Here is a 14,312-nt window from a genome sequence, read left to right as displayed (position 1 = left end):
TTGTTTCTAAACTGCTGACTTAATCCAAAGTAGCATCTGTTTGCCAGTATTATTCTTCGCTTTATTCCAAAACCGGTGTCATTCGTTTCGGTTACGGTGGTGCCGAGCCAGATACAGTTACTGACTATCTCAAAGTTGTGGTTCCAAACTTTCTCCATTTTCTTTATCTGCTCGGTTGTACAAGTGGTTTCGGAAGTTGAAACCATCCATTTCGTCTTATCTCCATTTACTGCCAGACCCATTTTCACTGAATCTCTTTCTCATTCTTTCAAAGGCTGCAGTTACTACTTCCGATTACCGACCTATGATATCGATGTCGTCGGCATAGGCGAGTAGCAAGTGTTCTCTTGTGATTAGTGTACCATACCCAGAGATGGCCTGTCAGAAACTGTGACGTATATGACATACATTTCCGTCGAATAATACATGCGTCGAAAACGTCGTTAACACAGCCAAAAAACTAGGTTTCAGACAGAAAAAAATTTTATGTAAACATATTGCCCCAAGGGACTTTTTCCTTCTAGAGACGAACGTTAGTGAAATATCGATTTAGATTTAGATATAGCTCTCATATCTTAGCATCGCCCGATTTTTACCTTATTTTATTGGGCCTTTGCACGTTCATTTATTAACCGATCTTTTCAAAATTTTACACAATGTTTTTTTTTTTTGTCGATGGGTCCATCTATGAATGTGAAATCTGGTTCAAACCGAAACAGATTTGGATACAGCTCCCATATCCATACTTGCATAGCCGGTTTAAACCTATAAGGCCGTAGTTGAGACAATTTTCTTCCTATTTGGACAAAATTTAATATGTTATTGATTTTTTTACTCTCTACCATAGGATGGGGCTAAACTAATTTCGTCATTCTGTTTGTAACTCCTTGATATATTCGTCAAAAACCCAATAAAGTGTATATATTCTTGATCGACATGATATTTAAGTCGCCGTCCGTCCATCTGTCTGTCGAAAGCACGCTAACTTTTGAAGGAGTGAAGCTAGCCGCTTGAAAATTTGCACAAATATTGTACTTCTTATTAGTGTAGATCGGATTGTCCTTGATTTTTTGATTTTTATTAAGTACGATAACATATTAGGGTGCTTTTAGATCTCATTTTATTTCAACGAACTTAAAAATAATTCAGGTTTAAAATAGAATTATAAGTACATTCTCGCGCAAAAAAAAAAAGTTTTTAAAGCTTTTACGTTTTAATTATTGCATTAAATCATAAAATTTGTTTAATAACAACAAATAAAAAGGCGTTAAGTTAGGCCGGGCCGAACTTTGGAAACCCACCACTTCTGGTATTTATGTAAACCACCTTTCATCAAAACCCGGTGAAAATTGCATTTATTTATGTCCCATAGCAGTTATATCGAAATATGATTCGACTTGGACCAAATACTAATAAGTACAAGTTATTGTTCAATTGTGTCAAACAAAATATTGGTCCATTTTAGTAGCTATATCTAAAAATAAACCGATCTGAACCATATACAACATGGATGTCGAAAAGCCTAACATAAGTCAATGTGTCAAATTTCAATTAAATCGGATTATAAATGCGCCTTTTTTGGGGCCAAGACTTTAAATCGAGATATCGGTCTATATGGCAGCTATATCCAAATCTTGATCAAATTGCAGAAATATGTGGAGGGGCTTAACTTAACTCTCTGTCCCAAATTTCGGCAACATCCGACAATAAATGCGCTTTTTATGGGTCCAAAAAAAATAAATCTAGAGATCGGTCTATAGGGCAGCTATATCCAAATCTGGACCGATCTGAGTGAAATGGAAGAAGGATGTCGAAGGGCCTAACGCAACTCACTGTCCCAAATTGCGGCGACATCGGACAATAAATACGCTTTTTATGGCCCCAAAACCTAAAACCGAGAGATAGATCTATATGGCAGCTATATCCAAATCTGGACCGATCTGGGTCAAATTGACGAATGATTTGGAAGGGCATAAGACAACTCACTGTCCCAAATTTCAGCAAAATCGGGTAATAAATGTTGCTTTTATGGGCCTAAGACCCTAAATCATAGGATCGGTATAGCCCATCTTGGAACTTAACCTGCTTATGGTCAAAAAATGAATCTGTGCAAAGTTTCAGCTCAATATCTCTACTTTTGAAGACTATAGCGTGACAGACGGACGGACATGTCTAGATCGTCTTAGATTTTTACGCTGATCAAGAATATATATACTTTATAGGGTCGGAAATGGATATTTCGATGTGTTGCAAACGGAATAACCAATGGGTTGCCTAAAAAGTAATTGCGCATTTTTCATATAGTCGGCGTTGACAAATTTTTTCAAGGGCTTGTGACTCTGTAATTGCATTCTTTCTTCTGTCAGTTATCAGCTGTTACTTTTAGCTTGCTTTAGAAAAAAGTGCGCGAAATTTTGTTTACATTTGTTTGTTGGGCGTCAATTTTAATATGGAGCCCACAAAGGAGCATTTTCGTCATATTTTACTTTATTATTTCCGTAAAGGAAAAAACGTGGAGCAGGTTCCTAAAAAGTTACGAGATGTGTATGGTGATAAAGCCTTAAAAGGAAGACTGTCAAAATAGGTTTCGCAAATTCCGTTCTGGAGATTTTTCACTTAAAGATGACCCACGTTCAGGTCGGCCAAATGAAGTTGATGATGACCAAATCAAAGCACTAATCGAATTGGATCGTCATGTAACTGAGCGTGAGATAGGAGAGAAGTTAAATATGCCAAAATCATTATCACATAAAAAGTCTTGGACTGGTGAAAAAGCTTGATATTTGGGGACCACATGTATTGAAAGAAATTTATTTAACGAACCGAATCAACGCTTGTGATATGCACCTTAAACGCAATGAATTCGATCCGTTTTTAAAACGAATCATAACTGAAGATGAAAAATGGATTGTTTACAACAACGTTAGTCGAAAACGATCATGGTCCAAGCATGGTGAACCAGCTCAAACCACTTCAAAGGCTGATATCCACCAAAAGAAGGTTATGCTGTCTGTTTGGTGGGATTGGAAGGGTGTGGTATATTTTGAGCTGCTTCCAAGGAAGCAAACGATTAATTCGGATGTTTACTGTCAACAATTGGACAAATTGAATACAGCCATCAAGGAGAAGCGACCAGAATTGGTCAATCGTAAAGGTGTCATATTCCACCAGGACAAGGCTAGACCGCACACATCTTTGGTCACTCGCCAAAAACTGAGTGAGCTTGGCTGGGAACTTTTGATGCATCCATCATATAGCCCTGACCTTGCACCATCAGACTACCATTTATTTCGATCTTTGCAGAACTCCTTAAATGGTAAAACTTTCGGCAATGATGAGGCTATAAAATCGCATTATGTTTAGTTTTTTACAGATAAAGGCCAGAAGTTCTATGAGCGTGGAATACTAAATTTGCCAGAAAGATGGCAAAAAGTTATCGAACAAAATGGCAATTATATATATGATTAAAGTTCATTCTTAGTTTTATTAAAAATGCATTTACTTTCTTTTAAAAAAATCGAAAAATCCCCTATACTTTTTATACCCTCCACCATAGGGTGGGGGTGTACTAATTTCGTCATTTTGTTTGTAACACCTCGAAATATGCGTCTGAGACCCCATAAAGTATATATATTCTTGATCGTCATGTCATTTTAAACCGATCTAGCCATTTCCGTCCGTCTATCTGTCGAAAGCACGAAGGAATAAGGCTAGCCGCTTGAAATTTTGCACAAATACTTTTTATTAGTGTAGGTCGGTTGGGATTGTATATTGGTTAAATTGGTCCATGTTTTGATATAGCTGCCATATAAACCGATCTTGGATTTTGACTTCTTGAGCCTCTAAAGGGCGCAATTCTCGTCCGATTTGACTGAAATTTTGCACGTGGTGTTTTGGTATCACTTCCAACAACCGTGTTAAGTATGATTTAAATCGGTTCATAATCTGGTATAGCTGCCATATAAACCGATCTTGGATCTTGACATCTTGAGCTGCTGGAGGGCGCAATTCTCATCCAATTTGGCTGAAATTTCGCATGAGGTGTTTTGTTATGACTTTCAATAACTGTGCTAAGTAGGGCGCAAATCAGTAAATAGCCTAATACAGCTGCCATATAAACCGATCTGGGATCTTGACGTCTTGCGCCTCTAGAGGGCGCAATTCTCATCCGATTTGGCAGACATTTTGTACAACGGCTTCCCTCATGACCATAAACGTACATGTTGATACAGCTCCCATATAAACCTATCTCCCGATTTTGCTTCTTGAGCCCCTACAGGCTCTTCTTATCCGAAAGAACTGAAATTTTACACAATGACTTCTACAATGTTCAGCATTCATTTATGGTCCGAATCGGACTATAACTTGATATAGCTCCAATAACATAACAGTTCCTATTCAATATTCTTTGTTTGCCTAAAAAGAGATACAGCACATAGAACACGACAAATGCGATCCATGGTGGAGGGTATATAAGATTCGGCCCGGCCGAACTTATCACGCTCTTACTTGTTGTATTCTAAAAGCGACTGCAACCCATCTTCGTCAAGATTTTCCAACAAAAAGTCTTCCACCATCTCATTTTGTTCTGCATTCAATTTACTATCCTTATAAGGCGGGTGAAATATATCAGCTGTGGGGCTGTATTTATTAAAAACATTGCTAGTTTTGCATCTTTCTATGTCAACATCATATAATTTTGGACTTGCTGAAGCAAGTAGATTCATCCTTTCTTCTGTTGCATACGCAATAGAGTTTACAGACTTCTGACAATTTTTTATAAGTATAGCTACAGAATTATCGAAAGTGGCTTTGTAGTCAACAAAGAGATGGTAGGTCTAGGGTCGGCTCCTGCTGCCTTGTTGTTCTTCAGTCGAATCACAGCTACTTGGACCTCGTTCAGATTGTTTCTGCGATATCCTCTTCGCCGCCAGCGTCGAACACTAGCAGTTGAGTAAAATGTTATTTCCATATCCTCAGCATGCTATCTGGGTCAGTTACCAGATTTCCTTCTTTGTCTCTGCAGTAGAATGTGTCTGCACCAAGCCATCGGTTTGATGTTTAATTCTTTGGTACAATTTCCGGACTTCATACTAACTCATGTACTTCTCAATTCGCTCGCACTTACGTCTTTCCATTTCCTTTTTCTTTCTGCGGAATAGACGTTTCTATCTCTCCTTTTCTTCCGATAAATCTCCTTCATCTGACGCGTCGCTCCTGATTGCAGGGTTGCTCTCTATATCGACCATAGGTTTGATGTTTAATTCTTTGGTACAATTTCCGGACTTCATACTAACTCATGTACTTCTCAATTCGCTCGCACTTACGTCTTTCCATTTCCTTTTTCTTTCTGCGGAATAGACGTTTCTATCTCTCCTTTTCTTCCGATACATCTCCTTCATCTGACGCGTCGCTCCTGATTGCAGGGTTGCTCTCTATATCGACCATAGGTTTCTTGGGGGAGGCTTTCGGTACCCAAGTACGGATTTCGAGGCATTTTCCATGGAGTAGGTAATGGTTTGCCACTGCGCCAGTTGGGTCAGTCGAGTGGAGTATGCCGTTGCCATCTGTTGTGTTTGCAGCTTTTCAATGTCCAGCTTCCGAGCTGTGTGAGATCGTAATTTTCTAGCAACAAGGTAATGATCAGAATCTATATTCGCTCCTTGGATCGGTCATACATGTAGCACGCTGGATGAGTGCTTTCCATCTATCACAACATGATCAATTTGGTTCCTCGTGTTTTGATCGGGTGACAGCCATGTGGCCTTGTGTATATTTTTATGTTGAAATCTGGTGCTACTAACGACCATGTTTTTGCCGCGGAGAAATCTATCAACCTCAACATGGCATATACATCTTCTTTAGAGGAACTTAGACCAATGTTTCGAGATGTTAGAAACTGAAGGACACACTTAAAAAATATCCCATCCTATGACAGGGCCAAGAGAAATATTAGGCAAAACAAAAAAGTTTGTACCATTTTGTGACCCAACTCCAGCCTTCCATCACTGATACGGCAAAAATGATTATTTTCTTCATTGCACTCATTTCAAAGAAAGTCTATGCATGTTGTAGGTACGTGTGCTTGTGTATGTAAGTGTTTGCACTTGTTGAAAGTTGGTTGCAAATGTGTGTATATTTTTATCATTCGCTTGGCAACCTCATTAAGATTGTCGGATGGGGTGGGCGAACAATCTGGGGTTTGCATCTACAATCAACGCATTTAATGTTAATTTTTAAATTTCGAGATGGCTTGATACGAGTGCCTCAAGTATCCCGCACGTGAGCCATGATGTTTGTTTTGCTGTTTACACCACCATGAGAAGACAAGTAATCCCAATATTAAAGCATCGCTCATGTGCATTTGTTTGTTTTCGTTTCCATTTGCAGATGCCTCCAATTACTTTGACACCCAGGGACCGAACTTCTCACACGAACCACCAAGTCGCATCGAGTTTACCAACACTGCGGGCAACATTGCAGATTGTATAGCACACGGCAATCCTCCACCAAATGTAGAGTGGTTAGACAAGGAGAACAATCCTATCACATCCATCTCAAAGGTAAGACAATTCCCACAATTATCATTAACGAAACTATAAGCATCACAACCTGACACATTATCAGCACACATCCCATTCGGGGGTAGCCATTACCACGAAAGTAATTTTGTGGTTTGAAATTCGAACGAAGCCATGTGAGATATATGCACAAGTGATGGCACATAGCTATTTCAAAGATCCTGTTTCCGTCAATGTATTTTATATATTGTCAGCTCTTGGCTAGAATAACGGAGTGCATACGTCAAATGAAAACCTAGAAGTTACAGCAGATAAAACTTGTTTGCAGAAAATTGTTTAGGTTAACGAAGTCAAATTGCAAAACATTTGAACCTCTATCACCCGGGATGGTTGGGACCGAAAGCATTCTTTATAATCAATTTTTGCAATCCAAAATTTTATTTATATTATGTATCGCCGTGTATAGCCCTCATTGGCACATTGGTTTATTTATTTAGTTTTGGATATACATAGGTTTCATAAATGTATATGGTTCTCCAATAAGAGGTGTTATTTTGGTATTCAATGAAAAATTTCAGTTTATAACTTAGTGCATTTGTATGTTACACCCAGAAGGAAGAGAGGTATACCGATCAACTCAGAATCCCTTTGTGATTCCATTTAGCTCTACCAGTCTGTCTGTCCGTGTTAATTTGTGTACAATGTCCAGGTAGCAATGTTTAAACAATCGCCTTCAAAATTGGCACATACATCTTTTTGGCGTAGAAACGAAGTCTATTGAAATTGAAGAAATCGGTGCGGATTTTGATATAGCTCCTGCACAAATAAAAATAAATTTGATATTAATTTTCCTGCAACAATTTATTTTGAATCTCAGCGACCGAATGAAAAAAATTTTTGTTGAAAGGCACAATTTGCAAGTCAACATATTTGTTATATATTTCCATAAGCAAGACCAAATACCATTTAACCAGCCACCACATGTACTTTGCTGCACAGCTTCGGTGTGGTGTTGTTTTGTACAGACGGACCTCGATTATCCGGGACCTCCATTATCTGGGATAGGAAAGAAATTTTGTATTTCTTTCATTGCTTCAATTTTCCATGATTAGCTCCATTATCCGGGAGTATAAAATCGAAGCTGAGAATTCCCTCGTTCTTTCTTTTTGTGTGCAGAAAGTTACTTTGATTGTGGGCTTCAAAACCAAAATGGTAAACGAAAAGTCTAAAATATTCCACTCAAAGTTGAAAATAAGTTCGAAATGAGAATATTCTAAAGGCTGGTTGCAAAAGTTTAAAACGCAAAATGAAATTCACAAGCATAAGACTGAAATAGACAAAGCCTCAGTTGACTTTAATGGAGATTAAGCTGTCCTATTTTGGACGTGTTTTCAATATTTATAGCAGTTTGGAATGATGGAGCAGTCATGCATGGGCGTAGGGTGCAAATGGCTAACGCTGTTCGTATTTTCAAAAGCAAGACATTAGTTATTGCAATAAGTGCTCGGCCATGAGCTCCAAACTAACGAAATGCACCTACTGGTGTTTCAGTTATAATAATGATAACATACATCCGATAATGCAACACAATTACTAAATGTAACAAACAATTTTACCATAGAGTATATGGAAAGAAAGCACAGGTGAAAAAATGCTTCCCATTTTGCTGTTTTGTCCAATGATGAAATCATAGATAAGACAGATAGGATATTGAAGGAAAATAGTTCAAATGGATCTGATGGATCAGATATTATTCTACCAAAAATATTTTTAAAAGAAGTAATACATAATTCCACCTAATTTGTTTGACTTCTTGGAGGTCCTTGGCTGCCCTGACATTTCAAATCAAGACAAATGTTAGTTAAAATAACAGATATATCTATAGAAAAATATTACTCCATTATCCGGGAAAATCGTAATCCGTAATGGCTCCGGTTCCGAGCATCCCGGTTAATCGAGGTCCGACTGTATTTTCTTTTGTTCAGTCGCGCTTATTTCGCCTGTCTCGTTCGTTTCCATTACCCTAAAATCCAATTTTATTAATTTTGCCGCCGCGTGAATTCAACTGATAATCTTATGTTTGCTAGTCTTTTATGCATTCTCTAGCGTACCGACATTATTTATATATTACTAGCTGACCCGGGTCCGCTCCGCTGCGCATTCTTTCACTTTATATGGAACAAAAGTTTCCTTGGAATATTTATTTTCGACAATTAAAGATTTTTTAGTGAAATACCATGCTACGAAAATAGTATGTCGCTTGACTAACAGTTTAACAATATAAGTGCCTTTATCTGATTGGTCTACGAATTTAAGTTTGGATGTAAGGTGTACTCCCAGATACTTGACCCTGAAAAATATCAGCATCGTGCTCTTCTCTCAAATACCATTTATTTAAACCTCATATTGCCATTGGCTTAAGAGGAGTTTACAGGATGAGGCGTCCCCCAAACACATGGCCCCAAAATAGATTATCAAATTAGTTTTTTAATCTCAAATACGTTTCATTTGAGCCACATATTGGCATGGCCGAATATTTTTTTTCCTTTGGGGGTGTTTTGGGAAAGGGGTGATGACCTAAATACATGGCCCTACATTTAGATATCAAATTCGTATTCTATTCCCAAATACCTTAATTTGAGCCCCAAATTGCTGTTTGTGGGGTCTTTTGGGAAAGGGGTAGACCCCCAGAAAATTGGTTCCGAAAATGGGTATCAATTCTTACTCTACCCCCCAATACTTTTCATTTAGGCCCACATTATTATGGTCGGTAAATATGACCGATTTAGGGGTGTTTTGGAGATTGGGGTGGTCACCCAAACACTAAGCCCGGAGAATATATCAGCAACATGCTCTATTCTCCTATATCTATATATGATTTATTTGAACCCCATATTGCCATTGAACTCAAATTGGATATCAAATTCGTTTTCAAATCTCATTTAAACTCCTTTTTGCAAAAGTCAGCAAATATGTCCGGTTTGGGGTATTGGCCCTAAAAATTATAAATATTTAGTTCCACTCTCTTTACAGCCCAAATTGTCTTGGTGAGAAAATACTTCCTACTTGGGGGTTGTTATGGTGGTGAGACGTCCCCTAGACAGTTGGTCCCTAATGTTGATATCAGATACGTGGTCTACTCCCAAATACCTTTAATTTGAGCCCAATATTTCCATAGTCGGCAAACGTGACCGGCTTGGGGGGTGTTTTGGGGGATGGGCGTCCACTCTGTGAGTTGGCCTTGAAAATATATATCGGATTCGTGTTCCACACTAAAAACCCTCTTATTTGAGCAAAAGGGTACTAAATTTTTTGATATTTGAAGGGGGGCGGACCTTCCCCTAATTACCCTAATTTTTGTGTGCTCTCATATAGTACCCTTGAAATAAAAATTTGGTGTCCAAATTTCAGATGGGGTACCGAGGGGGCCGCTCCACCCTAAAACTTACCAAACATAAATTTAGACCAATCACGACAATATGGGACTCAAATGAAAGGTATTTAGGATAAGAAAACGTATCTGATATCCATTTGTCGAACCAAGTGCTAGGGGGACCACCCCAAGCCCCAAAACACCCCTAATTCGGACATATTTACCGACCATGGCAATACGAGACTCAAATGAAAGGTATTTGCGAGTAAAATTCGAATCTGATATCCAAATGTGGAACCACGTTTCTGGGGGTCCACCCCTTTCCCAAATAACCCCCCAAACAGGACTTACTTGGACCATGAACGTCCCATATATCTATTTGAGGTTGGGGCGACGCCCTAGATATTTGAACGCAATTTTTAATATCAAATTCGAACTGTACTCTTAAATACCATTCATTTGCATTATTTTCCATATTCTATGGCGGTGGGTACAACTAAAATTAACAAAGTATTTAAAAAATATTTCTTTCGACAGCTTTAAGGCTTTATTTTGGTAAGTTTAGGACATACACCTAAGCCAGTAATCGGCTTGTTGTGCGCTCTAAAAACTATAAAGTAACCTCAAAAAAGAAAATTTTAAGTTAGGAATTCCATGCTACTTACAAAATCCTTAATTATATTCAATGCCACTCCCTTAAGTTGGTTCATGTCTGATATTGTGTCTCCACTTAAGTACCGATATCTGTTGGACTCGAAGCCGAGCAATGACAAAAGAAATGCTCCAACGTATCATCATCTTTCCCGCATGCCCTACACATGTTATCACTTGCCGCACCGATTTTACATAAGTGAGCTCGTAGTCCTATGTGTCCCGTTATGATACCAATAGCTATACTGGCCTCCTTCTTGCTTCCTTTCAGTAATAGCCTCGTCTTCTCACGATCTTGATCCCCCCCATAGGATTTTAGCCGTCCTACCGACCGTTTCGCTGTTCCACAATGTTGCATGCGCATTCGTCGCCCACTCCCTTAACACGGACTGCGTCGACCCGAAAGGCTTCGGGTTAACCAAGTTTATTGACGGCAGTCCTCTGGCCTTCACTGCAAAATCATCCGCCCTTTATTTTTTACTTATTCCGTTATGGCCCGGCAATCAAACGATGCTGATTTTGGCATCCTCAGAGAAGAAGTTAATTTCCTTCTTACACTGCAAGACTATTCGTGACCTTACTGTCCTGGTTGTTATTTCCCTTATGGCGATTTTACTGTCCGTAAAGATGTTCACACTCGACGTCCTCACGTTAGCACCACACCACTTCACGCATTCCGTGATCACCCGGATCTCCGCCTGCAGGACCGTATTACGGTCAGGTAAACATATGCAATCCCACGAAACCCATGCCGTTTTGGGCGCTGGGCCAGTAACCTGCCCCCGGAAAACTATGAGAACTATTACGAGAAACAAAGGAATAGTAAAAACGGACCCCCCCAACGTTGACGACCCTCGCAAACGAAAAAAGGACCATGATTTTCGGATCTGCACCTGGAATGTCCGCACTATTTATAGAGAAGGTGCAGTATACGCGCTGGCGGATGTATAAGAGAAATACAAGGCAGGTATTACCGCCTTACAGGAAGTGCGATGGACTGGGAATGGCGTCACTACAACACCATACGGTGACGAACTATTCTAAAGCTGCCATAACACGAGGCATGAATTTGGCTGTGGATTCGTGGTTAGTCGGGGACTGAAACACCTTGTCTCCAGCTTTACTCCGGCGGATGAAAGGCTAGCCAAAATCCAAATAAAAGCCAAATTCTTCAACATCAGCCTTATTCGTGTCCATGCCCCGACGGAAGACAAAGACAAGCAGACCAACGATATTTTCTACGAGCGCCTAGAGAGAGAATATGACCGCTGCCCCGCCCATGACATTAAAATTGTTCTGGGAGATTTTAATGCGAAAATAGGGAAGGAAGACATCTTTGGTCCAACAGCCGGAAAGTTTAGCCTCCACGAGATAACTTCCAATAATGGGTTAAGGCTGATAGATTTCGCTCCGGCAAAAAACATGGTAGTAAGTAGCACCAGATTTCAACATAAAAATATTCACAAAACCATATGGCTTTCATCCGATCAAAACACGAGAAACCAAATTGATCACGTTGTGATAGATGGAAGGCATTCATCCAGCGTGTTAGATGTACGATCGATCCGTAAAGCGAATATAGATTCATTACCTTGTTGCAGCAAAGGTTCGCTCCCGTTTGAACATGGGGAGGAAGGTACGATCTGACACTGCACGGAAACTGGACATTGAAAAGCTGCAAATACAACAAATAACAGCGGCATACTCCACTCGACTGACCCAACTGCTTGATGAAAGCACTCCTTGTTCCGATGATATAGTAGCGCAGTGGCAAACTATTCCCCACTCCATGGAAAATGTCGCGAAATCCGTACTTGGGTACCGAAAGCCTCCTCCAAGAAACCCATGGTACGACCTATATAGAGCAACCCTGCAATCAGTAGCAACGCGCCAGATGAAGGAGAGGTATCGGGAGAAAAGGAGAGACGAGAAACCTCTACACCGCAGAAAGAAAAAGGAAATGGAAAGACGTGAGTGGGAGCGAATTGAGATGTACAGGAGTCAGAATGAAGTCCGGAGATTGTACAAAAGAAATAAACAACAAACCGATGGCTTTGGTGCAGGCACATCCTTCTGCAGAGACAAAGAAGGAAATCTGGTAATTGACACAGATAAAATGCTGGGGATATGGAAAGAACATTTTACCCAACTGCTAGTGTCCGACGTTGGCGGCGAAGAGAATACCGCAGAACCAATCCCTGATGATGGTATAGAATGTTTACCTCCTAGTCAGAATGAGGTCCAAGTAGCAGTGACCCAACTAAAGAAAAACAAGGCAGCAGGCGCCCACGGGTTACCCGCTGAACTATTGGGTTGCCTAAAAAGTAATTGCGGATTTTTTAAAAGAAAGTAAATGCATTTTTAATAAAACTTAGAATGAACTTTAATCAAATATATAATTGCCATTTTGTTCGATAACCTTTTGCCATCTTCCTGGCAAATTTAGTATTCCACGCTCATAGAACTTCTGGCCTTTATCTGCAAAAAACTGAACCAAGTGCGATTTTATAGCCTCATCATTGCCGAAAGTTTTACCATTTAAGGAGTTCTGCAAAGATCGAAATAAATGGTAGTCTGATGGTGCAAGGTCAGAGCTATATGGTGGATGCATCAAAAGTTCCCAGCCAAGCTCACTCAGTTTTTGGCGAGTGACCAAAGATGTGTGCGGTCTAGCGTTGTCCTGGTGGAATATGACACCTTTACGATTGACCAATTCTGGTCGCTTATCCTTGATGGCTGTATTCAATTTGTCCAATTGTTGACAGTAAACATCCGAATTAATCGTTTGCTTCCTTGGAAGCAGCTCAAATATACCTCCCCCCTTCCAATCCCACCAAACAGACAGCATAACCTTCTTTTGGTGGATATCAGCCTTTGAAGTGGTTTGAGCTGGTTCACCATGCTTGGACCATGATCGTTTTCGACTAACGTTGTTGTAAACAATCCATTTTTCATCTTCAGTTATGATTCGTTTTAAAAACGGATCGAATTCATTGCGTTTAAGGTGCATATCACAAGCGTTGATTCGGTTTGTTAAATGAATTTCTTTCAATACATGTGGTACCCATATAAAAATTGTCGCCAAACAAACAAATGTAAACAAAATTTCGCGCACTTTTTTTCTAAAGCAAGCTAAAAGTAACAGCTGATAACTGACAGAAGAAAGAATGCAATTACAGAGTCACAAGCCGTTGAAAAAATTTTTCAACGCCGACTATATTACTACTATATTACCGACAATTACTTTTTGGGTAACCTAATATTTAAGACCGGAGGCGTCACGCTGATAAAGCGTATGCATCAGCTTCTCTGCACAATCTGGATAGAAGAACGCATATCCGATGATTGGAACCTCAGCATACTATGTCCCGTACTCAAGAAAGGAGACAAGACGGAATGTGCCAACTACAGAGGAACAAGTCTCCTCCCCATCGCATACAAGATACTCCCAAGCATACTGTGTGATAGATTAAAACCTAAAGTCAATGAGATAATTTGGCCCTATCAATGCGGCTTTAGGCCTGGTAAATCCACCCTAGACGAGATATTCACACTGCGCCAAATCCTGGAAAAGACCCGAGAAGGACAAATCAACACCTACTATCTCTTTGTTGACTGCAAAGCCGCCTTCGATACTCTTTTACATTCAAAGGTACTTCAAGCCATGTCTGAGTTTGGTATCTCTCCAAATTTAATAAGGCTCTGCGGGATGACACTTGTTGATAAGCGTTCCTCCGTAAGAATAGGAAAGAATCTCGGCGAACCAT

At 39.7% G+C, this 14,312-nt stretch overlaps 1 protein-coding gene across 1 annotated transcript in view; it reads left to right on the top strand.

Annotated features, from left to right (window-relative positions):
* LOC106093635 (cell adhesion molecule Dscam2) overlaps window positions 1-14,312 on the top strand; it is a 367,625-nt gene that overhangs the window by 128,812 nt on the left and 224,501 nt on the right. Inside the window, 1 exon segment of the mRNA XM_059365962.1 lies at window positions 6,391-6,563. Coding sequence (XP_059221945.1) covers window positions 6,391-6,563 — 173 coding nt within the window.

Source organism: Stomoxys calcitrans, chromosome 3 (assembly GCF_963082655.1).
Source record: "Stomoxys calcitrans chromosome 3, idStoCalc2.1, whole genome shotgun sequence".
Taxonomy (NCBI): Eukaryota; Metazoa; Arthropoda; class Insecta; order Diptera; family Muscidae; genus Stomoxys; species Stomoxys calcitrans.
The sequence above is the reverse complement of the archived record's forward strand: the minus strand, read 5'-3'. Positions and strand labels throughout refer to the sequence as shown.